Raw genomic sequence first — 23,692 nt, forward strand, 5'->3', positions numbered from 1 at the left:
CCAGACTCAGAGGTGCTCTTGCCAGAGGTCCTGTTGCCTTACACAATGAAATTCGTCACTGAATTTGTTCATATGAGACGGGGTTTGGCCCTACTGACCAAGCTTCGGCATGGTGGTGGTCCTGCAAAGCCGTGTCATGGTCACGTTGGCTGCTCGTGCTTAATTCTGTGGATTCATGAGGCTAAATGAAAGCCTTGCTGCCTCTGCTTGCAAGAACTGCTTCATTATGGTGTTGTCCTTGAATATAAATGTTATACTTGAGTATAAATGGTTCTTCTGGGCATGGGAAGGGAGGAGAAGCACTTGCCTGTCTTCTCCTCTGGGTCTATTCCCTGTCCAGGCACGAGGAACTGAGCTTTTGTTTCTCCAGGCAGGGTTTTTCAGGGTCTAAGGCTGTGTAACGAGGAAAATGTTCACAATTTATGATAATCGCATGCACTAGGGACACTGAAACCACCCTCCCTGATTTCCCCCCTGTGTTTGAGGGAGGCAGGCTGTGGAGGAAGCAGGAGGGCCTTAGCCCGTTTGTACTGCTAAATACCAAGATGAGCAAAACCTTCATCTACCCACCACTTGGTTGGACTTCTACACTCAAACACCAAAAATAAATACTGCTAAGATATTCCAGGTGGTTCAGAAACTTCATTAGTCCTGTCTCTTGGCATCTTCTCCATAGGCCAGAGGCGTTTGGAGATCAGTTTGGCAGCCTTCATGGCTCAGCGCGATAAGGAGATGACTGGGGACCCACCACTGTGTGGTCTGTGGGGTGACCTGGTGGAAAAAAAAGCTTCTGTAGAGGAGTATTTCTGTTTATCGAGTTGGAAGACCTTGAATGTCTTGTTTCTGAAACACGAAGGGAAATTGTGAGGTTAACCTTTGCTGGAAGGCCTGGCCCTCCCTCCCAGATGCCTCCAGAAAGAGGAAATATGCTCGAGAAGTGTAGCCTGGTTTTCTTGTCTCTTTTAATCCTTAAGTACATTTCCATACAGTGAATTTTAGTGGCTGAATGACCCGTATGTGTGAGGTAAGCATGGATTTGGGCAACGATCTTATTTATGTGCCTCTAGGGCTTGGTTTATTTTTATTTTTTTTTAATTAATACGGATTCCAGTTAGTAGGAATGAGATCAGATGTAAGTATACCCACAGAAGTAGCTAGACAATGCGTAATACCATATTATATGAATACCATATTATATGAACTCAGTGCTGTCTGTAACGCTTTATAGTTTTTTACAACCTTTTAGTACTTTATATGACTTGAGGATAATTGCTATATAAATTGTCATATGATGCATAGTCACACTCTGGGAGTACACACAATAGGGTGAGTTACTTGGGTGGTGCAAGTTGCATGTATGCAGATATATTTTTTATATAACATTTCCAAAGGTAGACGTATGTATCGGTTGTATAAAAGCAGTCTTTTTTGAGTCTGACACAGATTGTGATATTGATGTATTTATTTCGTTCCGTGTATTGAGAAATGTTTTCCTTCCTTGGTTTGATGAACCATCCAACTTGGTTAGAGGAAGTATTTTATTGTAACATAAAAATGTGGAATTTATTGGATGAGTTCAAACAAAATCACTAAAATATAGAAATTTCCAAGCATATTCCTTTATTTTACCTCTGTTTTCATCAGAAAGTTCCTGATAAATGACTTTAATCTTCCTTGCCACCAAGTTTTAGCCACTTACTGAGATGCACAATAGAATAATTATCCTAAATATTTTGTCGATATTTTTGTTTACTAATACTTAACAATCTTGTAGATGCAGCTGTTGAAATCCTAGTCCCAAATTTGGTGTTACCCATGCCTGCATGCCTTAACTGTACCATTACAGTCGTGTGTTTAACCATCTTTAGAGGGTGACGTTGGTGGTAGAGGGATGGTTGGACCAGATGGTCTTGGAGGTCTTTTCCAACCTTAATGATTCTGTGATTCTGTGTGTATTTATGTGTATCTATACACACTTGGTGCTGTATAACCTACTCCTTGGAGTCCTGCTTCTTCTTTCCTCTTCTCCTGGACCCCAATTTAGTGCCACTTTCAGGTAACTGTCTCTGTGCTGGCTCTGATGGATGAAATGTTTGTGATGCAGCAGGGCCCCACAGAGCATGTGAGAGCAAATCTGGGAAATGAAGGATGGGTTTTGAAGTATCGCTTCTCTCTCTCTCAAATAAATTCATGTAAACCACGCAGCTGTAGAAGAGGCATATTTTCTTTTAGTCCTCCTTTGTCAAAAAGTTGGAAATGTGACAAAAGAAAGCCCTTGGCAAAGATTTCTTTTTCAAGGGTAAAGTGTAAAAAAAAGGGTAAACATTTCTAAAAATAGAAATTCTTAGTGGGGTAAAAAATAGAAAAATTGTATTTGCTGGCCTGAGTGGTATTTTCTTACAACTCACATTGTTTTATTATATTTTTAAAGTGGCTTAACAAGTGACTGATTGACATTGGAACATTTATTTCTCTAATTTTCTGAGCTCTTCAGTTGGGAGAGAAGTACAGAAAGGACTTGTCTGGTGGTTTGTGGTGGTTTTAATTAATTTATTTTTTTTGTGTGCGGATCTAAAAGATTCAAAAAAAAAAAGTGATGTATTAGAACCACACCTAAATTAATCTTCAGAACAATAGGATTATATGACTGGTTTTTAATTAAAGTAGAATTCTAACTAGATCATCCTTAGCATACGTTCAGCTCTGGTATGTTGTTATTGGTCTAATTACCTCGTAAATTAGAGACTCCAATATTCTAATTCACCCTCTGCCTCTGAGGACACTGGCATTAAACAAGAGAGTGAAATAGTATGTAAATGATATACAGGCTGTGTGCAAGATAGAAAATGGTCTTTAAAAAACATTAGCCAGAACTCAAGTCTTATCTTTACGTAGGATATCTTGGCAGAGAATGATAAATTGATCTTTTTTTTTCTGTATTTATTTATTTCTCTGCCCTGACAGGTCTTTTAAACGCTTAGAAATGTAGACTGAGAAAAACACCAATAATCTCAGCCCTTGAGGAAGGAGCAGTTAATGAATCTCTAAGGAAATATCCAGAATACAGATGTTCTGGGGGGGGAGAAATGGTTAGGAGCCAGCTGAGCAGGGGCTGGAGACCGTACATCATCTTGGATCTAAGGCATAAGCTGTCTGCTGATAAAGTAGGATATTAAAAAGACAGACTTGGGGGCTGATTTGCTCAGGACTTCTTTTTAAGCACATTTTTCAAAGAAGCACGATTTGGGATTTGACCACTTCTGTTCAAGACACCTTGGTTCAGCTTTATCAGAACCACAGCATTACGGTTTTGTGGACTTGAATTGTGCTGAGGATCAAAACCCTCAGGCAAAGTTTCACGTATTGGGATGTAAATTCAAACCCTGTCAAAAAATTTAAAGCATTTACATCAGGCTGAAATCCAGCTTTTATTTTTTAAAGCTAAAAGGGACGTCGTTGAACAGCAGGCCACAAATTTAGATGTCTGTTTTGTAATGTTTTAATAGAGCAACAGAGACTGGTAAGACTTTGAGACTGTGGTTAAAGGAGAATATTTAAGCTCCTCAGATAAAACTGGATGTACATTGAAGAGTGTTCAAAGAGAAACAACAGCCCAAAGTGGCTTTTGTTATAAATAAGCAGCCAAACATGCATGTCTTGAGAGGCTGTGGTCAGCACCTACAAATACCAGCGGTACAAAAATAACCTGGAATGGGGAAAAACTCAGTGGGAAGGAAATGACTGGAGAGAAAGAGTGGAAGCAGCAGCCTCGTACTTGTAAAGGAGAGGATTTATTTACGCTGTTGGGTCATGTTCTGGTCTGGATTGATCCATAGGATTTCCTTTCCCATAGCCAGCATATTTCACTTTGCAGCATCCCTCTGTAAGCAGAGGGGAGCTCGTGTGGGTTGTGCTGCGTGTACAAATGTGAACCTCAATAAAGAGGGAGGCAGGGGGCACACAAGGCAGGAATTAAATGCTATTAGGTGGACGGGACAAAATCCATTTGGGAAGCGCAGCCCTATTCATTCCTCTTGGGTTTGCCTAGGGATGAACTCTGAGATTTCTTCAGGTAGCCTGGGGTTGAGGCTGAAATGAGAATTGTTTTGAATGCCTGGATGCTGAGGAAGCTTTAGGATTATAGGTAGGTAGGAGGAACCTCCATGAGTATGTGCTGATAGAGTGTCCTTGACTCTTCATTACTGGAATTACGGAAGGATGATCATAAAACTCTGCATTTTGATCTGCTGCATGCTGTGCTCTCGTAGGGATGCTAATTCACGTGCTGATTACTTTAGCAGGAAGCAGCAATGAGACTTAAGCAAGGTGATTTACAGTGATGGGAGAGAATACTACACTAAACAAAACACCTCGACTCATACAGCTTCCTAAAACATCAGTTTTTGGTTGTCTTGGTTTTGGAAATCTGATGAATTTAGGCTAACACTAAAATACAATGCTGTGTACAGAGCTGTCTTGGCAGCATTTTAAGGACGGAGCGGAGATAGAAGCAACCTGACAAAGCAGTCTTGAGATACATAAAGCATAAATATTGGTAGTCCATCCATCAGTGAAGCCTGAATTCTGCTGAATTTGCAGGTTGTATTAGTTTTGTTGCTAATTCTATGACGTAGATATCCATCCCATGGGAATTGGGTTGAAAGAAGGCATTTGCTTGCTGCGCACGCTTACAGGGCTGTGTATAGGAGCTTGATAGGTCTTGGTAGGATTTGGTTTTGTGGCTGCAGCTGATGTTGCCTGTTCATGAGAGAGAACGAAGTTTAAATACGTAGTAGTGAAGATCCATGTGTCCTACCTACAGCTGCTTAGGTAATTTTAGGTAATTGCAGTACAAAGACAGGATAAGAAGAGCCGTGCCTCAGAAAGACTTGCATGAAGAAATTAAGGAAAACCTGTCTTACTATTTCTGGTCTCCTTAACTCCTACTCCTTATCGGGTGCCTTAAAATGTGTCAGCTGTTTTAGTAAGTGATGTTGTTATGTTTTCTTTTGTTCAGTGCAGTAAAAATCATTCCGTTCACTCATGGGCTTTATTTAACTGAGGACTAAGGCTGAGTTGTGTGCAGATCCTTTGCACCAGACATACAAAGCTTTCTGTTCTCTACTTATGTACAGTGAGGACCACTGGGATCCGAGTAAAGGATGTGATAAAAGGTCTGAAGGTACCTCCTAAAAACAAAATGCTGCTCATGAAATTAAAGGATGATGATTTTTAATGGACTTGGAAACGTTCTGCAGTCCTTTTGGTAAAAGCAAGAAGTCCTAACCTACATCAGGCTTCCTCATCCTGCCTTTTAAATGAGCTGCTTTTCCAGCATTAGCTGTGTGATAATTGAAGGAGTAATTGTTGTGGGCTTGAAGGATATTTATATGCTGTTCCTGAATTGTCCACTGATGCTAAATTAAGCCTTTTGGTTACGGGTCTTCGAACTTGCTTTTCTCAACTCTTCATTCAGTTCGTCAGCTGAACCCTCGTGCTTGATGCAGAGCTCATTTTGTCTTGGGAAAGTCTTCGTTCTTCCACTTTCCCCAGCCTCGAAGACAAACCAGAACTTCAGGGGAGCAATGTGCAGCTGAAGCAATTTCCGTGAGTTCATGTAAGTGAAAACCACTGCCAGCATGAAAATCCTGCCTAGCAATTAAGGGAATGTGACAGCTTCACCAGTCTGTTACATAAATGCTACTGAGCGCAGGGCTTCCTCCTGTCATTAGCTGCAGCGAAGACAATGGGGCTACACAGAGTGGAGCCCTACTCCGATGATAAATGTTTGCATTTCCAATTAGCGCTGAACTGTTGTGGCATTTCCCCCTCGGTTTAATTGAGGCTTTTGGGCAGCTTCACCCACTAACGATGCTGGTGTTTTCTTGCTCTGCAGTTTCCCATTGGAAAGGGAGTTGGATGGAGTTAGAAAGGAGTTGACCCTTAAAACATAGGATTCCTCATTGCAGAGATCTGGGTGCCTCTCCTCAGAAAAATTCACCTTTTTCAGGTTATTACAAATTTTCTGCAATTTACATACTGTGGCTCATTGCTAACCACTGCCCTACAGTGTCCTCTGTGGATGTGGGATGTTTCTCCCTTCACCTGGCCACTTTTTAGTTTTCTGATGTTTTTCTCATCCTTGCCCCTGTTGCTAAATAGCAAATGCCAAATCTCTGCGTTTATCAAGAGGTAGGCACACATGCTGTGATCTTGCAGATACGGATGTGTATTTAAAACCTGAGTAAGACGTTCAGGATCAATACAGCTATTTACCTTCGAAATCTGCTCTCAACTCCTTCAGGCAGGTGCTTATTAGAAATTTTTATAGTTGAACGAAGCTGTATATTTTTAGATTTACACAAAATATCTGTCTCATGCCAGACAAATCCCATTTAGCAAACCTTGCTCAGCTCACGTTATCAGTATTGTCCATTACAAGGGGTGTTAATCCTGTAGAAGAGTTTGTCATCCTCCACGGCTTACAAGCAGCCTTTCCATTTTGACCAGAGGTGTAGAAAAGGAGCTTTCCATTTGAGCTACACCGTAGAAGTGGGAGGTTACTCCTTGTACTAGTAATTATTCCACATTAGGGGATAATGGGGCTTAATTCTGAGCTCTGGGTTCATCTTCTGGGTTGGAAATGTTGCAATGGAGAAATGATTTGTAATTTGGTAGCTTTCAGTGCTTTTGCTGCTAGTATGCAGTTGGACTTGGAGCCAAATAGCTTATGTGGAGAGCAGCGGTGGTGTGTTTAACTTGTGTTTTAATATATTTTCTTTATGATGCATCTAGTCATTTCCTCCGGAACACAGATTTCCTCCAGGAAACTTGCTTATACGGGTTCTGGGTATGGTTTAATATAAAAGGCCTTTATTTTCTCCACCCTGTTTAGCAAGCTCTGACTCTGCTCGCTCCTTTGACTTCTGCACTCGAAGCTGTGCCGTGCCGTGGGAGCTCGAGGGGAATGGGAGCCAAGGCTGCTCCATACCACGCCGGGAAAAGGAGCCTGCACCGGCATCTGCAGCAGCAGGCTTGCTCGTTCAGGCATGTAGCAGGGGGCTGGGAGATGGCATTTCTGGAGAGGAGGAAAGAAAGGGGATGATTTGTGGGCTGAGAACTTCTAAAATATGCTCCTCTTGGTTCCTTCTGTCTCAGATTGGATTTTTAGATTTTTTTTTTTTTAATATGGATGCAGTTTTTTTCTCGTGGGGTGTTAACGCTGTTACAGGCTGCTACAGAGGGATGGGAAGAGCTGTAGCCAGGCTCTGCAGCCTCCTGGAGCTGCTCGGGCACAGGTAAGGTGAGCTCATCGTGCACTGCAGGTATTTGGGCATGGGTTGTGCAACACTTCTTGTCTGCCGCTGCCAGTTATTCACGAAACAACCAAAGCGAAGTTGAAGCAGGGCAATTTGAGCTGGCATTGCCTCTCTGCAGTGCTGGATTTGAGCCTAATCCAGCGGAAAGGGCTTGACCTGCCTGGATGCTACTGAAACCTTCCCTGTGTCTGGGTCACTGTAACAGTTACCACGCGTGGGTCCGTGCCGTGGAGGCCGGTGAGGGCTGCACTTTGATTATTTAAAGCAGATCAAAAATTGTCTTCCTTTGCTTGAATGAAAGGAGAACTCTGCTCTGTTGCTAGGAATCGAGCGGTTATAATTAGGCTGCTCTTCCTTCGAAGCCTATCTATCTGTGTGGTGCGGTGGGCTGGCACGTATCGCTGCCCAGGAGGAGGTTTTGCAGATCTCCTGCCCCAAAGCGGTGCCCGCTGTGGTCCCGATGCTGTTCTTCTGCAAAACACAGCCTGCGAGATCTCACCAGCAGCTCTTGCAGTTAGCCCAAATGAATGGGGTTGCATTAAAAAGCGATGTTTAAAAGGACCCTCCTGCCTTTTGGCTTTTAAAATTCCAAGCTGGGGACTCCTCCGGCATTCCTGTTGAGTTGTAACTGATCCATTATCCTTTATGTCTAGTGCTATGGAAATGGGGCTGGCAGGGGAGCAAGTCTGCAACCAGGAGTTGGCCCTGGGCCATGAGAGTGTCTCCTCCTGCCCCCTTCTCATCCCCACCCACTCGGGTTGCAGGAGTGGATACATTCCCTTCTAAATGTGTATTTTTTTAAAAGTGATTTAATTATTGCTTCATTTGATTTAGTGTTTTCATCAGCGTCTTTAGGTGCCTGCAGCAGCAGCAGGGCTCTAACAGGTGAATCGTAGAGACAGACGAGTAAGCACTGTTGCTTTCTAATTCTTTATTAATTACAACTTTGCTAAAACCCGGTTTTCTCCTTATTTAGGAATTATTCACATGTAAATGTTGAGTCTGGGCTGATGCACTGATGGCCCTTGACTTTTTGTTTAATTGGTACGCTTGCACAGCACTCAGATATGCAGTAAGTGGTGGGGGGTCAGCTAGATGCTCCAGTTACTGTTTTGTTTTGTTCTTTTTTTTTTTTTTTTTCCCCAATCATTTCTAACTGTGACCATCAGTCTGCCTTCCCCTGGGACGTCTGGCTGGCTGCTGCCCATTTCTGTGGCAGTGTGTGTCCCAGATCCCCATCCGCTGTCTGCTGGAGGATGTGGACACGTGTCCTGCCTCCTTTCCAGGTGGAACACGCTTGGGGTGCCTTTCTTTCAATGCGAGACTGTGCTCGGGACTGCAGCTTAATCCCACGTGAAGTGAAAAAGAAAAAAAAAAAATGAATGAATGTCTTTTCATCCTGTGTTGAAACCCAGCTGGTAAACGGTGCCGTTAATTTTCTGCTGGGATTTGTGTGAAAGCGTGACACACGGGGAGGGAATCTCGGCTGCTTGCAATGTGTTTGAACAAAGCAGGGGCCAGCCTTTCGACTGTGACAGTGCAAGGAGGAAGGAGATTTTAACTGTCTGTGTGCACGAGCAGGCTCCAGCCAGGGAGTGACAGGATACAGGGACGCTGGTGCAGAGGTAAAGTGCTTGCTGTGATTAGGATCAACTCACTTAAAGGTAGCCTTTTACCTTTTTTTAATGGTCAAGACTTTTTTTCTTCACTCACAAAAACAGAAAAACATCATTTCAGAAAAATATGAGATTTCTTTCTGGCAGTAGGCAGAGTTGGGGGAAAAAAGTAAAAAAGTTGCTGAGCATCTCCCTTCCCCCTCTCTTGTTTAATATAGTTTATTTGTCTGGAAGTTGCAGTGAGTAACTTACAGCTACTGCCTTGCCAGACTGCATGAATTATAGATGGCTCTTTTATGAGTTTTTGTGTTGACTCCAGCAATTAGTATGCGTTGGACATAGTTATCTTTATGGCATCTACTGTAGCGTAGGTTTCAGCTCCTGTGACTTTTTAATTACTTTCTGTTTTAGCAATCAGTCACTCGCCTGTCTTGCTAAAGGAATGCAAAGAAAACACAACTGGCTAGATAGAAACTTGCAGTTCACCGTGGAGCATCAGGTTTGAAGTGAGCTGGTTTACCAGAGGGAAAAATGGCATAAATAAAGGATCTTTGTTCTCATTTTTTGTTTCTTTTGTGTACGTCACATGCAGTAGTGCCATGAGGCTCCACATAATATCAGGGTCCTGCTCTGCTGGATGAACAGCTGAGGAGCCTGGGCCTATGGTTACAGGCAAGCTAGAGGCAGACAGTACATGAATCGAAGGCTTATGTACTTCATGCTGATGAGCAGACTTGATCAGATCTGCACACATGCGCGTACTCTGAACTTTTGAACGCCGCTGCTGGCACCTTGGGTGTTGCCTCCTGTTCCAGGAACGCCTCTTGCCCCGTCTTGAAGCGCTGAGCGGTTTCCTGAGTCTCTTGCCTCCTTGTGTGTGGTTGTCTGTCACTTCTGCCTGCCTGCAGAAGTGTTTCATAGATGTGAAAAGGGAGTTTGTCAGCTCTGCTGTTTGGCTCTGTCGAGGCTGGGGTAAGCAAATGGGCTTCAGAAGCTGATGAAGAGATCGCAAGGCTGTGATGACTTGGCTCATGGTAGTCCTAGATTGCAATATGTAATAACTTCTATTTCTTTGAGTACTGTGTGCTGAAACAATTGGGGCTTCTGACTTCGAGTACTTCTGAATAGCTGCAGAAATCCTAGTGCTGTCTCTGTGGTTTGGTTTGACTACAGGTGTTTTAATATGTAGTAGACTATAATCGTGCCTGCATTACAGAGCATTCCCTCATCTGCCTGCCGTTGAAAAGTTCACGTGCTGTTTAACCGTTCCCATTGTTCCTTTATAGCCATGCCACCAAAACGTAGCATGAATTTCTGGAGGATTATAGCACGGTCACGCTGGTGTGGAGAAGGAAGGAAGCTCGATCCGGTGACGCTTTGCATTCCTGTCATGATGGATCGTGAGGCGCAGGGTGACTCACGTCAGCACTGCTGCTCTAAAGCTAGGCCGCCTGCTGAATTTTAGCAGGGCTTTTACACGAGGGGAGCTGTTTAGCTTCTGCTTATGTGTGAGCTGGTAGGAGGTTATTTTAGGGAGAAAAGAATTTGCACAGTCAACTAGGCTATGGTGAGGGAAATGGCTGCCATCTTAGTAGGCGCCGTCAGTGCTGCAAGGCCCTGCAGAGCTGCGTGGGATCCTCTCAGGGCAGGAGTTCATCCAAAAACTTTGAAGTTGACCAAATTTTAAAGTATAACAAAGACGGCTAGCTTAATTTGGGGGTAAACTGTATCTCCATATCACAGTGAGAGGACTCATGTAAGCAGGTTCTTGTATTTCCCTCCCCCCCCTCTTCATTTAAATACATTGTGGAAAAAAAGTTTTTGGGAACTCTTTAGGATAGTACAGCTTATTGCAAGGAATGACTGCTGTAGAGCCAGGCTCTTAATTTTGTGGCTTGAAGGATTTCTCCCACCCACTATCTCCAAACAGCTTAAATACCTCTTATAACACACAACGTAAGGCTTTGATGACGAGACTTCTGGGGACTCGAGCCATGGAGAAGGAAGGAGGGGCTGTACTGTAGACTTTGCCCACGTGAAAGCTGCACTTATCAAATAGGTATAAACAAGTATTGTCCGTTAAAATATGTAACTTCTCGGTAGTTAGTTTCTCATTCCGGGAATAACGCAGTGTAAACAAGAGCTTGTACTGCCAGTGTTTCCAGCCCTGCGGTGAAACAGTAAATCACTTGTGCTCCATCCTTTCTGACTGAGGGGTTTTGAAAAACTTGCACTAAAGAAACTGAAAGCAGATGTCCCTGGGGTTTTGTAGACTGGTGGAGCTGGGAAGAAGGATGCTTGACAACCTGAGGTTTTTCTTAGGTTTTCGTGGTCTTTATTTTTTTTTTATGTTCTCTTTTTCCTTCCGCCAGTGCTGCAGCAACTTCTGCCTGTCATCTGGGGATTTTCCCTCCTCCTCTCACTTCTTTTTCTCCAGCCTAGAGCCACTTGCTCTTATGTTCTGTTCTGTCTACCATCCTTCTGCGGCTGCCAAATTTGCCAGTTGGGTTTTAGTTCAGACTTTTTTTTCCCCTGCTTAGATGGGGAGAACAGTCCCTTGCCCGCTGCATGCTGTCAGTCCACCTGCCACTTATTTCTGCTTAGTTTTACGCCGGAGAACGGCACGAGGCTGAAGCAAGAGCAATGGGAGATGCACAGGGCACGTGTCAGAGCACGCCCAGATGAATGCACAGCAAATTTCCCCCACCCCAGCCCTCCCAAATGCCGGAACTGCCCCACTATGAAAACGAATACCCCAAATGCCAGTCTGTAATTTAAAATTCCATTGCCCAATTTGGTTGGGATAGGAATTTGGCAGGGATGGGATCAAACTTTAAAAGCCTTCTGTGTCTGGAGGCTTGTCCAAAGTGGTCTGTGCACCACTGCCAGCCCTTCTGTTTAAGAGCATGTGCAAAGAAACCAAATATGTGAAGAAGGGGGATCTTGCAGACCAACCTTGCTTTCTGCAAGGTCTAACCTGTTGCTCATGAGTGACTTCTGTTACTCAGTATTTGCTTTTCTTGACTCCATGCAGCAAAGGAAATTGGAGAAAAGCATGCCCTGGGGCCAAATCGTGCTAGTTAGGCTGAACATCAGTAGCTTGGCCAAAGAAGACTGAAGACTCACTGGGCTTAGGACCTCGGTGTGGGTTTGGGATCTGTTTGAAGTGTGACCCAGGGTATTAAAATCCACTTCGGTGCGGTTCCTTCGAGTCCATCCTGTGGAAAAGCAGCTCCCTGGAAGCCAGCAGCGGTTTTGGCCTTGTAACCCAACTTCTCTCTTGCAGAGAACAAACCACTTCTGACTTTCTGCTACCACATAATTCTCCCTGAGCGAACGTCTTCCCTTTTTGCAGAAAGCTGGTGAGCTGCTTTTCCACCCAAACAAAATTCTTTCTCTTTTGGTTTCTGTCCTTTGGTTAACTCCCAACTTTCTTTTGAGAGCTCAATGCGAGCGAATTTCAGCTTCCAGAAGGATCCCACTGCAGCCGGCCTGCGTCTGAAGTAATGCTGAGCTCATTTGGGTGGAACAAGCTAGTTGTTGCCGAATAATCTATTACCCAGTTCGAAAGCTTCCGTCTTTAAATCCGCACAGCAGGGATTATTTACTTAAGGATTAATGTGCATGTCGAGGATCCAGTTTTGTTTGACCCTTGCAACAGAACAAAATGCAGTCAACTTTCTGGCTGCTTGAATTGCGCTTGAAGTGGCAGAAAATCCAGGACCAGCCTGGGACCAGTGCTGTGTTGGAGAATATGAGGATGCAGCTCTGCTCCTTCCTGACCATCTCCCTCTGCAGCAGTTGAGCTGATTTTGAGTGATGGAGCCCGAGCGGCCGCATCAAAGCTCTTTGACTGCAGACGTCAATCTCTCTTCATCGTGTTACTGCCTGTGCTGGGGGCTGATGCAAACCCGTTGACGTAGATTTTGGTGGAATTAGTATGGATCAGAGAGGTCTTAGCTGGTTGGCTTCTCTCAAGTATCGCTGCTCTCTGCTACTTTTATTTACTTATTTACTCACCCCATATTTCTGTTCCATGGGGTTGGCTGTGCCCTGAAACAAGGTTTTTATGGTAATAATTGGTAGACTTGAATATAGTCTTGGTAACAGAAATAATTCGGAGCTTGAGTAGAATTTGTTGTGCTGACATCTGGTTTGTGTTGTTTTAAGGTTCAGCTTTGGTTGAAAATGCTTTTCTTTTTTTTTTTTTTTGATAAAATGCGATTCTAGTTTGCAAACAAAAAGCCCACTTCTTATGTCTTGTCTTTCTCCTTCTCCTAGTAACAGCCTCTACATCTGAAGATGTCCAACAATGGAGTTGAAACAGAAGACAAACCGCCTGCTCCTCCGATGAGAAACACCAGCACCATGATTGGATCGGGAAGCAAAGACGCAGGGACTTTGAACCATGGCTCAAAACCTTTGCCTCCCAACCCAGAAGAAAAGAAAAAGAGGGACCGATTTTACCGATCTATTTTACCGGGAGATAAAAGTACAGTATTTTGACTTTTCTTATAAACCTTCTGTCTCCATTTTGTTCTGACCTTAGTAAAAACCTAGTGCTTAACAGTGGTTTAGAAGATAATTTATTCTTGTTTCTTGCACTGCCAGCTTGGTCGTTTTTGGGTACATAAAATGCTGGCTGTAGATCTGTTTTCTTAATGATTAATCTTGCCACAATTAATCCATTTTTCTTAATCTGTTTTTGTGTTTTTTTTTTTTTTTTTTTTTCTTAAATTATGAGAATAGCATCCTGAAGGGTGGCACTAGTTCTGCCTTCTCCCACCCTGACATGTCCTTAATGGTCTTGAAAACCATAGAAACACTGGTACCAGGTACAGGTTGGTCAGTCAAAGCTGGAACTGGCAGTTCCTTTGGTGGGGAAGGGGAAGTTTTTTGCTTGTTTGTTATTTTAAACAGCAAATAATTTGAGTCAAGCATGACTAACTGAATGTCTCCTGCCAGGCCTGTCATATGTTACTGCACGGTCTGCTGTGAAGAGCCTACAGTCAAAGGTGTAATCTCTCATTTATTCTAGAGTTTGGGTCAAGCATTGTCTATTTGCTGTTATGAATAATTTGTCACTGCAAATTCTTGCACATTTCTTGTGAAAGGAAGGAATTTTCTGCCATTATAGGGACTGTAGCAGATGGAAATTGAGATAGGAGCTGTGAACTATATATGAAATTCTAATTTTTAGTGATCAGGATAAGTTAAAAACTCTCATAAATCTTGAAGTAATGTAAGAAAAAAATATCTCTCTTCTAATATCTGCTGGTTTCTTTTTATATCTGACCCATTTTGTGGAGTTCCTCTTTCTAAATCAGCTTTTTGCACTGTGTTGCAGCAGTATCCAGACACTGGATAACTAAAGTAAAGTTTAAGTATCTGCAAATTCCTGGCATTCAGGAGAGAAGCTGCCTTTTAGACTTTTTTTTTTTAGCAAAAAGGCTGATCGGAGTGATGCTTCCACTAATAAAATAACAGAGATGTAGGGTCTGGGAGAGCTTGGATTGTTTTGCAGACATGGATTTTTAGATTCTGCAGCCCATGAATTCAATATTAAAAGTTTGCAGGGTATCAGTTAGAACTCGCCATTATGTGTAGTAATCCTAAAGAGCTGCAGGATTTTTGTGTTGGCTTACTTAAAAGAGTGTTCTAAAAAAATACTTCTAGGCTGGACAGTTGCAGAAAGCAAAGAAATAGATTGAAATGTGCAAGAATAAAAGAAATACTGCATGAAATGCTGGATTTTAAAGGAGAGCTGCAAAAGTGAACAGCTCAGGTAAAGCAACAGACACTGATATTAAGGTTTAAGCCTGTTTGTACTGAAGATTGGCCAATGTGGCAGATGCTTCGAGACACGAGAGATTTTTGTTCAGCCAAGCCCAGCAGAGCCTTCTGTTGCAATACACCTGCCCAGACTGGAGTGGCTGCTTCTGTCCTCTAATTCCTGTCGAGCAAAAACTAACCTTAACATCATCACCTTCACTTTGGATTGGGTGGTTTTCATCTCAGGAATGTTTTTCTAATCTCATGACGACAAGTAAATTCCCAAGGCCTCCTGCTGCTTAACTGCTAGTAAAATTCCCAGGTGTTCAGACACTGCCTTTGGCCTTGTGTCTGAATCAAGTGCTCTTTGTTGGCTTGGCTGGACCAAAAGGAGAGTTAGTTCCTATTCAGACTACTGTAATTCTGGGGGTTTCATGACCTCTGGTGGGGTTGCAAAGAACCCCCCCAGAGTTTTTAGCCCTGTGTAGGACCTTGACAGCGTTGAAGTGGTGCTGCCAGCAGAGATTTGGTGTCTGTGCCTGCAGGACCCTCTTCAGGAGAGATGGCACCAACCTGGCAAAGCAAGGCAAGAACATCTCTGCCAGCAGGCTCATGCAGGGGGCTTTAAACTGTGATATTTTGTGGCCAGGGAAGGTGGGGAAGGGGTTGTGCTTTATGCAAAGGCACAGCTCAAATGTGTGGAGTGGAGCAGACACACCCGGTGAGAGCTTGTGCACCTGGATCAAAGGGGAGGCCAATGAGGGGAGACGTCTTGAGGGCATCTGCTACAGGTTGCTGAGTGAAGAAGGGCAGATGTAACCGGAGGAGGTTTGGAAAGCATCTTTTACATCACAACACACCTGAGGCTGTGGTGTAAAGTACCCATGGGGCTTCAACGCTGGCCCTCATGAACTTCTCTTGAGTTATGTCACCTTGCTAGGCTGCTTTGAAGCATCACGTTCTGCCTGCAGAAGGTAGGGTGCAGTTTATAGTTCTGATTTCCTCTGTCCCAGCCTAACCTCCCAAATCTGGTATGTAAAAAGCAAGTTGGCTGTAACATCAGGGGGTCCTCTCCACCTGCATGCAGAGCTCCCGTGATTTCTTGCTTTCAGCAGGAGCTGTGAGCACGCGAGCCTTCTTGGGTTCGGGACTCATCCGTGACCTACTTGGGGGGAGAAACTGGGCTTTGGCTCGCATGTGGCACACGCTGTTCCTCTGAGGTTTGCTGAGTTCAGCTGCTGATTCACGCGGAGGCAGGATGTTAACCACGAGGCAACGCGGTGCAGCGCCTGGGAGCCCCTTCTGTGGTGATTACGCTGCCGCGGATGTGTGGTATCCTGCCTCTCAGACAGGGGAGAGCTTCCCCACCGCTGAAGAATATCTTCCTCATCTCTGCATGCTCCAGGATGGGCTTTCAGGCTTTGCTCTGGCCTTTCGTGCTTTCTGGGTGCAGCTCAAGTTGCCAGAGCATCGTGGTGAAACGCTACGGGCGGCTCTTGTAACAGCATCAGATGTTTGAGGTTTGGACTGAGAAGGTGGTAAGATGTGGCAGGGGATAAAGCACTCGGTGGTAGGTAGGCCTTAAGCAGATACAAGTTCTCCTTTATTTTACTTTAGTTAAGAATCTTCAGGGCTTTTTGACTCACTGCAGGGATAATATAATCACTGTCGAGGGGATTAAGCGTTTAGCAAGATGGGGAGTGCCCGTCTCTTTAGTTCTTTTTAGCTCATGCCTCCATGGCATAAATATCTGCTCCAAAAAGCTATTATATTGTTAGTGTCTGAATACATTTAGGCTTCTAGATCTATTAGATTTGGGATCAAAAGCTTCTGAAGTTTATTGTCTCCTGGGAATCCTAGGGGATTCACACGAATTCATGTTCACATGATGCTCTAGTTCAGTCTGGGCACTGTAAAACCTTGACTGTGGCACCCAGGCATATCCCAAAAAGTACACAGAGGAATTATGGTTTCACCCACTTGTTATAGCTGTTATATAAATGTTATAGCTGAGGCAAGATGATTTTAGCAAGGGTTTGGGCTGTAGTCTCCTGTTCTGAGTAAGTTTGGGGTTGGCACTCATCTCAGTTTGCTGGCTGAATGGGTTTCGTTGGGATTTGGAGGAATGTTGGGGTGCTCAGGAGGTCCAAATGAAGAAATCAAGACACTAAATGTGTTGATTTCTGGATAGCAAGTCATGCCCTTTACCTATTTTATATTTTTCAAGGGATTATGCTCCAGTCTATGGGGAGACGTGGCAGTTGTCCCGGGCAGCGTGGTGCTCGTACAACTGCCCTATTCCCCTTAACCTGAGTTTAATGATTCTGGGCTGGAGCTGACACTGTGCCCTTTGGCTTGGAGCAAGGGGCTGATCCTGTAGACAGGACGATGCAATATGGTGCTTCTGCTGGTTCTCTCTGCATCCCTTTTCCTCTCGCATGCAGTGTTTTCCATATACCTGCTGGATGCAGCTGCTCGGTCCTTCCTTGGCAGGCCTCGGTGCTGCAGGTACGTGCCATCTGCTAGCCAGCAGCTGCTTCTGGCTCCTGGCTCCCATCTCTGATGGCTCCTCCAGCAATTCAGCTTGCTCTCCTCCTTCCCCTTGGCAAGTCTGCTCTTTTGTGATTCAGCTTCCCCTATCCCCTTTGTTTGAGAGGGGGATCGAAAACAATCTGTTCCTTCTGCGTATCCCCAGCTGAGCATTTGATCCTTTTCTTTCTCCAGAATTGCTCTGTGCTATACTAACTCTGTAACGATGCTCTGTAATGGTGCCAGAGTGCTGGGGAAAACAGGATTTGGTCCTTTGAGGGAAGTGCTGACCATCTCCTTAAATACTTACTGCGCCTTAAATAACTGCAGTATTGAGCATCAGCCTCCCAGGCTCCTGAAATGCCTGAAGTTTGGCATTCAGACTGCCAAAAGTGCATTGGGGAATGTCAGCCACAAAACAAATTCAGTCTGGCTTCAGATCCAACAGATAACAGCTGGGAAACACAAGTGCTTCAGTCACCTCCTCCTGGCTCTACTTATTTTATACTGCAAACAGCGGCAAATCTGGGGTTCTTCCTTAAACTGGTCTCCATTTCTCGAGTACAGTAAATATTAAAAGGAAGGTGGCGTCTTTAGTATGTCATGAATATGGATAAACTTAATTCGAGACATAATAATCTTGTTTGAAGATCTGACTTTAATATTCGTGGGGTGCATCTGCTTGATTTCCTTTCCTGCCTCTTTATGAGCTCTGCTCCTCACCTGCCAGATTCTGCCCTCTTCCTGCTGTGTGTTCAAACCCCGTTATTGAAACCACATTTAGTTCGGTTTGTGAGCAGGAAAATAGAAATGGTTTTGCTTGTATGAGGTTGTGTAGTAGAAGCACATGTTATATTTGGTTTTCTTCGTGGAGTCTTGTTTTGAGGCTGTAGGAAGAGAGAAGCAATATTTTGTCCCTAATATTAAAGATGAGTAAGTTTAGCCAGCACTTTTTATTCATAATCTTTTAATATTTTGCTTAAAAACAAAGAATAATAATTATAAAAGTCTAGAACTGCGTGGCTTCCAGTTAACACCTTTGTGCTTTTGACTCTGACATACCTAAGTTTGCCTGGATATTTTAGGTAAATAGCTCGTGAGTGCTATTGAGTCTAGCACTGCTGGCTGATACTCAACAAAAACTGATATTTTGGATACATTACACGCTTGTCCTGTGTTGTAGGACTCTGATTGTTATTGTCCGTGAATGTATCTGCTCTGTATTGAGTTAACAAAGTTCTGTAATTTGCTGTTCTGCCTCAGATCGAAATCCTCTGACTAGCAAAAGCTGGGGGTGGTTGTGTAGGTAAACGAGAAGCTGTCGGGGAGATCATAATTCTTGATGGATTGATGGATTGTTTTTGTTGTTGTCTCTTCCAGCCAATAAAAAGAAAGAGAAAGAGCGGCCAGAGATCTCCCTCCCTTCCGACTTTGAACACACAATCCACGTGGGGTTTGATGCAGTCACAGGAGAATTCACAGTAAGTGATTTGGAGGAACAGAGAGCCGTGCGGTTTGGCTTATTGCTGGGAGGAGCCAGGACCTATTAATCTTTTATACGGTAATGCTGGAAAGGCTATTACCATCATCTAGTTTGATCTACATCTGTAGAGGCAGCCCACTAATTCCTGCTGAGAGACTGACGGCTTGTCAAGCTTGGCACATCCCAGGAGCCCAGCTTGCCAGCAGACTTTGCCTTTCCTGTTTTTTTGGCTGATGTGGGCAGCAAAATGTGGTATATCTCTCCTCCCTTCCCCTCCCTTCCTCTTCTGGAGCTGGATTAGGTCTACAGCATAGCCTGTGTCCTCCAAACGGAGCTCAGAGGGCTCCCCTTTAGGACGCACACAGCCGTGCATACCTGTTTGTGCCAGACGTGCATGTGTTGTCCTAAGGCTAAATGGCAGAAACTTTTATGCTTTTTTTTTTTATTGTCATGCAAAATAGGAGGAAGACAGAGCTGTATTTCATCACACTCCTCTTAATTTGATTGCAAGATAGGATTTAATAGCAGAAGCAGTTGTTCACAGGCGAGCTGGTTTTGGCTGTGTGTAATATATATGTATATTTTTAAGGCATTTTGCTTTCCTAGACTGAACTGTGTGTCCAGTTGTGTTTTGCACATTTAGACTTGGATGTTAACCTGGATGTGCCAGTGAGGTATCACTTCGGGGTGGTGTAGCCAGCAACGCTTCAGAACAGTGAGGGTAATTTTTTTGGTAGAGGACCCCATCATTTACCACTGCATCGACACGAACACTTGTTCTTCCTGCTGCTGAGAGTCCCAAGCCAGGTTGTACTCCAAATATATTTATTTTCTGGTTGAAATGACGTGTCTCTAATGAAATTATGAGCTCTGTATGCCAGGTTAACATCTCTGCTGTCCCAGCTTGGTTACAATAAACACCAAACCTCTATTACCAAAGAATGCTAGCCCTACATGAAAACCCACACGAATGTTGCTTGTCCATTGTGTCAGATGCTCTACACCACACGTTGCTTCCGTAGTCTTTCTTGGATATGTGTAAATATGTATATGTTTGCACATAAAGATTGTCTTGCTTGAGGAATTTTTTCTCTTACTCCACCTGAGCTGCACCATTGGGTCTGCTCCTTTCTGTCTTTTTGAAACCTGCTATTTCTCTTCCCCTTCTCTCTTCTTTTTTCCCTATTTCCTTTTTAGTATTGAGTAACCCCAGGAAGAGTGTGACAGGGGTGCTGCAGCAGGTACGTGTGCTGTGAAGCATTTTAGGCTGGCCGTGGGCTAACGAGGTGCCTGTCCCCGCAGGGAATGCCGGAGCAATGGGCCCGCTTACTGCAGACTTCCAACATCACCAAGCTGGAGCAGAAGAAGAACCCCCAGGCAGTGCTGGACGTGCTGGAGTTTTACAACTCCAAGAAGACCTCTAGCAGCCAGAAGTACATGAGTTTCACAGGTACATGATGATCATCATACATGGCTGCTTTGTCCAGCTTTCTGTTAGTCCATGTATGCAGGGATTTCTTTTCTTTAATCAACAAATGGATCTGTCTTTTCGTGGAAAATGTGAATGAGATTCTCTGGCTGCTCAAGAACTCTCCCTTTAAAATGCTGTTCTGTTAATCCCGATGCCCAGCATAGCTGTAAAAGCGGGTGAACAGGATGAATCCCAAAACACAGATTTTCTAAAGTTTACAGCCTGCATCTGGAAGGCAGAACCTGGATTGTTGACGTTGGATTCCTTGTATGAAAATCCCTGGAGAAAACAGGCAGTTAAGCACTGTAGGAACTCCAGTTTTTGGCTGGGATATTGCTTCATGAGTGTCTCCTCTCCTGTGTGCTGTGATTGAGGAATACTGCTCAGCTGCTAGGTGCTTGATAACTGCTGGCTGGATTCCTCTATAAATCACAGCTGCCAAGGTTTTGTGCCTCCTTTCTATGGATTACCTGCCTACTGGAGAATTCCTGCAGCCATCACTCTTTTCCCTTTCAATTAATTCTAACTCCTTCCCTTTCTAAGCCTTAAGCCCTGCTTTGGTTCTTTAAAGGGGATAGTGCCATGTCACCAGAACAGGTAGTACTTAGGAAGAATCCAGGCAGGGATAAAAGCACAATTCTTCCACATATGTGCGGGGATAGCCAAACAAGAAGCCCACCAGTGGATTCATGGGGTCCTTGCTTGCTATTGCAGGATGTTTTGGTGGCTGGGTCTGAACATCGTGCAGGTCTTGGGCTAGTGCCTCAGCAGGTGATTTAGCACAGCAGATTTTTGCACTTTACTTCCTCCACAAAAGTGCCTGGGGGACCCTGAATGAGATCAGGGTCCCCCAGGCTTAAAGATCTCTATAGGAGAACAACCCTAAAATGGTGGAAAACTTGGAAAATAGCTGCCTGGTCTCTTAAGCTTAATTAGATTTGAAACGTTAATCTTGTTTCTGGGCTCGTCTTCCTGAGAGATGCTACAAGCCAAGATTCTCGTTGCTATATCCCAAGATAAGGAATGAGGGATAGGGTGGTCATGAGAGACTTGAGACAGCCTTTTTCAAACATGCTGGGAGTGCAGGAGGAATCTGAAGGCATTTAATAAGAAGTCCTAACAGAAGGAGCTTCCTAAGAGGCCCTTGTTTCTTGTCAGCTTGGACACAAACTTTCCTCCACTGCTGTTGTAACCTTGCAGGAGAATCCTGTGTCTGCTTGGGATACAGCATCGATCCCAAAGGGTCGCCACACCTTATGCCCTCTTCTTTTGATAGAAAATGTTGCCTGGTTTTGGGCCTGATTATTTTTCTTAGGGTCCCGGCATCTTCTTAACACTGGGCAGAGGCACAACAGATGCTTGTGGAATTTTAGGTTTAAAAACATATAAAAACTAATAAAAACTACTGGCCATGGAGTTTAGTCTCTGCCTAGAAAGGAGAAGATCAGATTTCTGACCAAATGAAAAATTTCCTTGTCTGTTGTCTGTGTCTTACTTGAGTGTCAGACTTGCTTGTTAAGTTTGTTCTGTCAAACTTGGTTGTGTTTTTTTTTTTTTTTTTTCTTTTTCACCTGGGGTTAGGAGTCTAGTTGCGTCTAGTGCCTGTGTAGATCATGGAGAAAGATACTCCCCAAGAGGAATGTGTATGTGTGCACTGCTTCTTTTTCTGTTCTCTCTAAAAAAATTAAAAAAAAAAATTCTCTGCCAGTTGCCCTTTCCAAAGTGCCTCAAGTTATGCAAGATGATTCCTGGACTTGGGAGGAGCCGTTTTTCCTGCCCCTTCCAAAAGGAGCTTGTCCGTTTTTCCTCTCCCCAGTGCTACTGCATTTACAGTTCATTTATAACTGCATTAATATGTCTCTCTTTCAGATAAATTGGCGGAGGATTACAATTCATCAAATACACTGGTAAGCCTTCATATCATCTCTTGCAAGAGATTTTAAAACTTGCATAGAATATTCTTAGCTACACGTAAACTTTTATTTTGCTTAGTGTTTTAAAATCATCTTAAAATCTGAACTATACATATCTATGTGGAGAGTACATTTCTAAAAACAGGTAAATTATCCTCAAAGGGCATGCTGCTTGCACATTTTTTCATTAACAGTGGGAGAGACAAGTAGAAATAAGAGGCTTTATTAGTGACATAGTCAGAAATTAGTGAATTAATGACTGGAAATAATTCTGTTTTTTATAGAAATTGATCTGTTTCTTGATCTGTTTCTTTGGGGTGTGGTAATCTAGAAAATCATAACCACTTTGCTTTCAGGTTTCGTATGGCTCTATAAACATCTGTGATCTAGCACAGTTTAATTACTAACCTGCGAGGTTTGATTGAAGCACTGTTGATTAACCAACCTAATCTCAGCAGAAAGGGAAATAAAATGTTCTCCTCTCTGTTTGACCTTTACTCTGTCCTCACCAGGACAGGCACCGCTCCTGTTGACTTTCCTAGGAGACAGGGCTGAAAAGCTCTGTAATGTTTGTGTATGTCTGCGAGAGAGAGAGAATAAACAAAACTTTCTATTTTAGGGGATTCATAAACCCCTCCCAATTCCCTCATCTCTTACTTTCTTACTGCTGTGACGCTATCAGGAGCTGGCACGTATTGCTCGCTTCTGGAGGCAGCGTATTCCTGTGACCATTTGGGAACCTGCGAAAAGAAAATAAAAATAGTTTTGTCATTCATTATCACATTTCATTGTGCATCAGTCTTAAGGAGCTTAGAATATCTGAGGCAGTTGGATATTAAAATAAATCCTGGAAAAAGCAGTAGTCATCAAGCTGCCGCAGTAGACTGGTGGTTTTTGGAAGATGCTGGGTGGGTAACCTTTAATTTTAGGGAGATTTGGGAAATTACGTAGACTTTATTTTGTAGTTGTTTTTAATAGACAAAGCTTTAACAAATATGTGTTAGGATGCTGATGACTTCAAAAATCTTAGGTTCAGTGAAACTTTACCTCTTCCCCCCCTTATTTCAGAGAGAACTTTATTGCAGTGCTTTAAGAAGTCTTTTTCTGCTGCCACTCTCAGGGAACTGATGGTAAACAAACTGGAAGCAGGAGTACAAGCAGAACTGGTCTAGTGGGTCGAGGGGCTTGCCAAGTTTATTTTGAAATGTTTATAGTGTAAAGGATGCCATGAACTTCGAATCCAGAGTCAAATTTTAAAGGTTATGAGTAGCTTTGAGTTCCAATCACAGTGTTGCAAAAAATAAAATCCAAATAATTCTTTCTTAATCACTTATAAAACTTTTTATAAAAATTCATCATTCCTACCTTATATAATATTTTCCTTTAGGGTGTGGTTTTCAAAGGGATTTTGAAAGGTTTTACCATATTCTGCTTCCAGAATACCTCATTACTTAGTTTTGAGTTTTAATACCAAAGCTGATGTCAACTTGACCTCCCAACTTCTAGAGAAAACATTTAAATTCTGATGTAAATTAAATCACTTGAAGACTGAAATCTCTGATCTGCATGATAAGGATTTGGAGCAAGCA

The 23,692-nt window shown here is 43.4% G+C and overlaps 1 protein-coding gene across 2 annotated transcripts in view; it reads left to right on the plus strand.

Annotated features, from left to right (window-relative positions):
- The window catches only part of PAK1 (p21 (RAC1) activated kinase 1), a 65,705-nt gene that overhangs the window by 23,971 nt on the left and 18,042 nt on the right, over positions 1–23,692 (plus strand). For both annotated transcript variants that reach the window (XM_032194022.1, XM_032194031.1), the window contains 4 exons: positions 13,217–13,427; positions 18,617–18,717; positions 20,022–20,169; positions 22,060–22,097. In XM_032194022.1, coding sequence (XP_032049913.1) covers positions 13,238–13,427; positions 18,617–18,717; positions 20,022–20,169; positions 22,060–22,097 — 477 coding nt within the window. In that variant the 5' untranslated portion in view covers positions 13,217–13,237. The remainder of the gene's footprint in view (positions 1–13,216; positions 13,428–18,616; positions 18,718–20,021; positions 20,170–22,059; positions 22,098–23,692) is intronic.

The sequence above is a fragment of the Aythya fuligula genome, chromosome 1, assembly GCF_009819795.1.
Source record: "Aythya fuligula isolate bAytFul2 chromosome 1, bAytFul2.pri, whole genome shotgun sequence".
NCBI classification, from domain to species: domain Eukaryota; kingdom Metazoa; phylum Chordata; class Aves; order Anseriformes; family Anatidae; genus Aythya; species Aythya fuligula.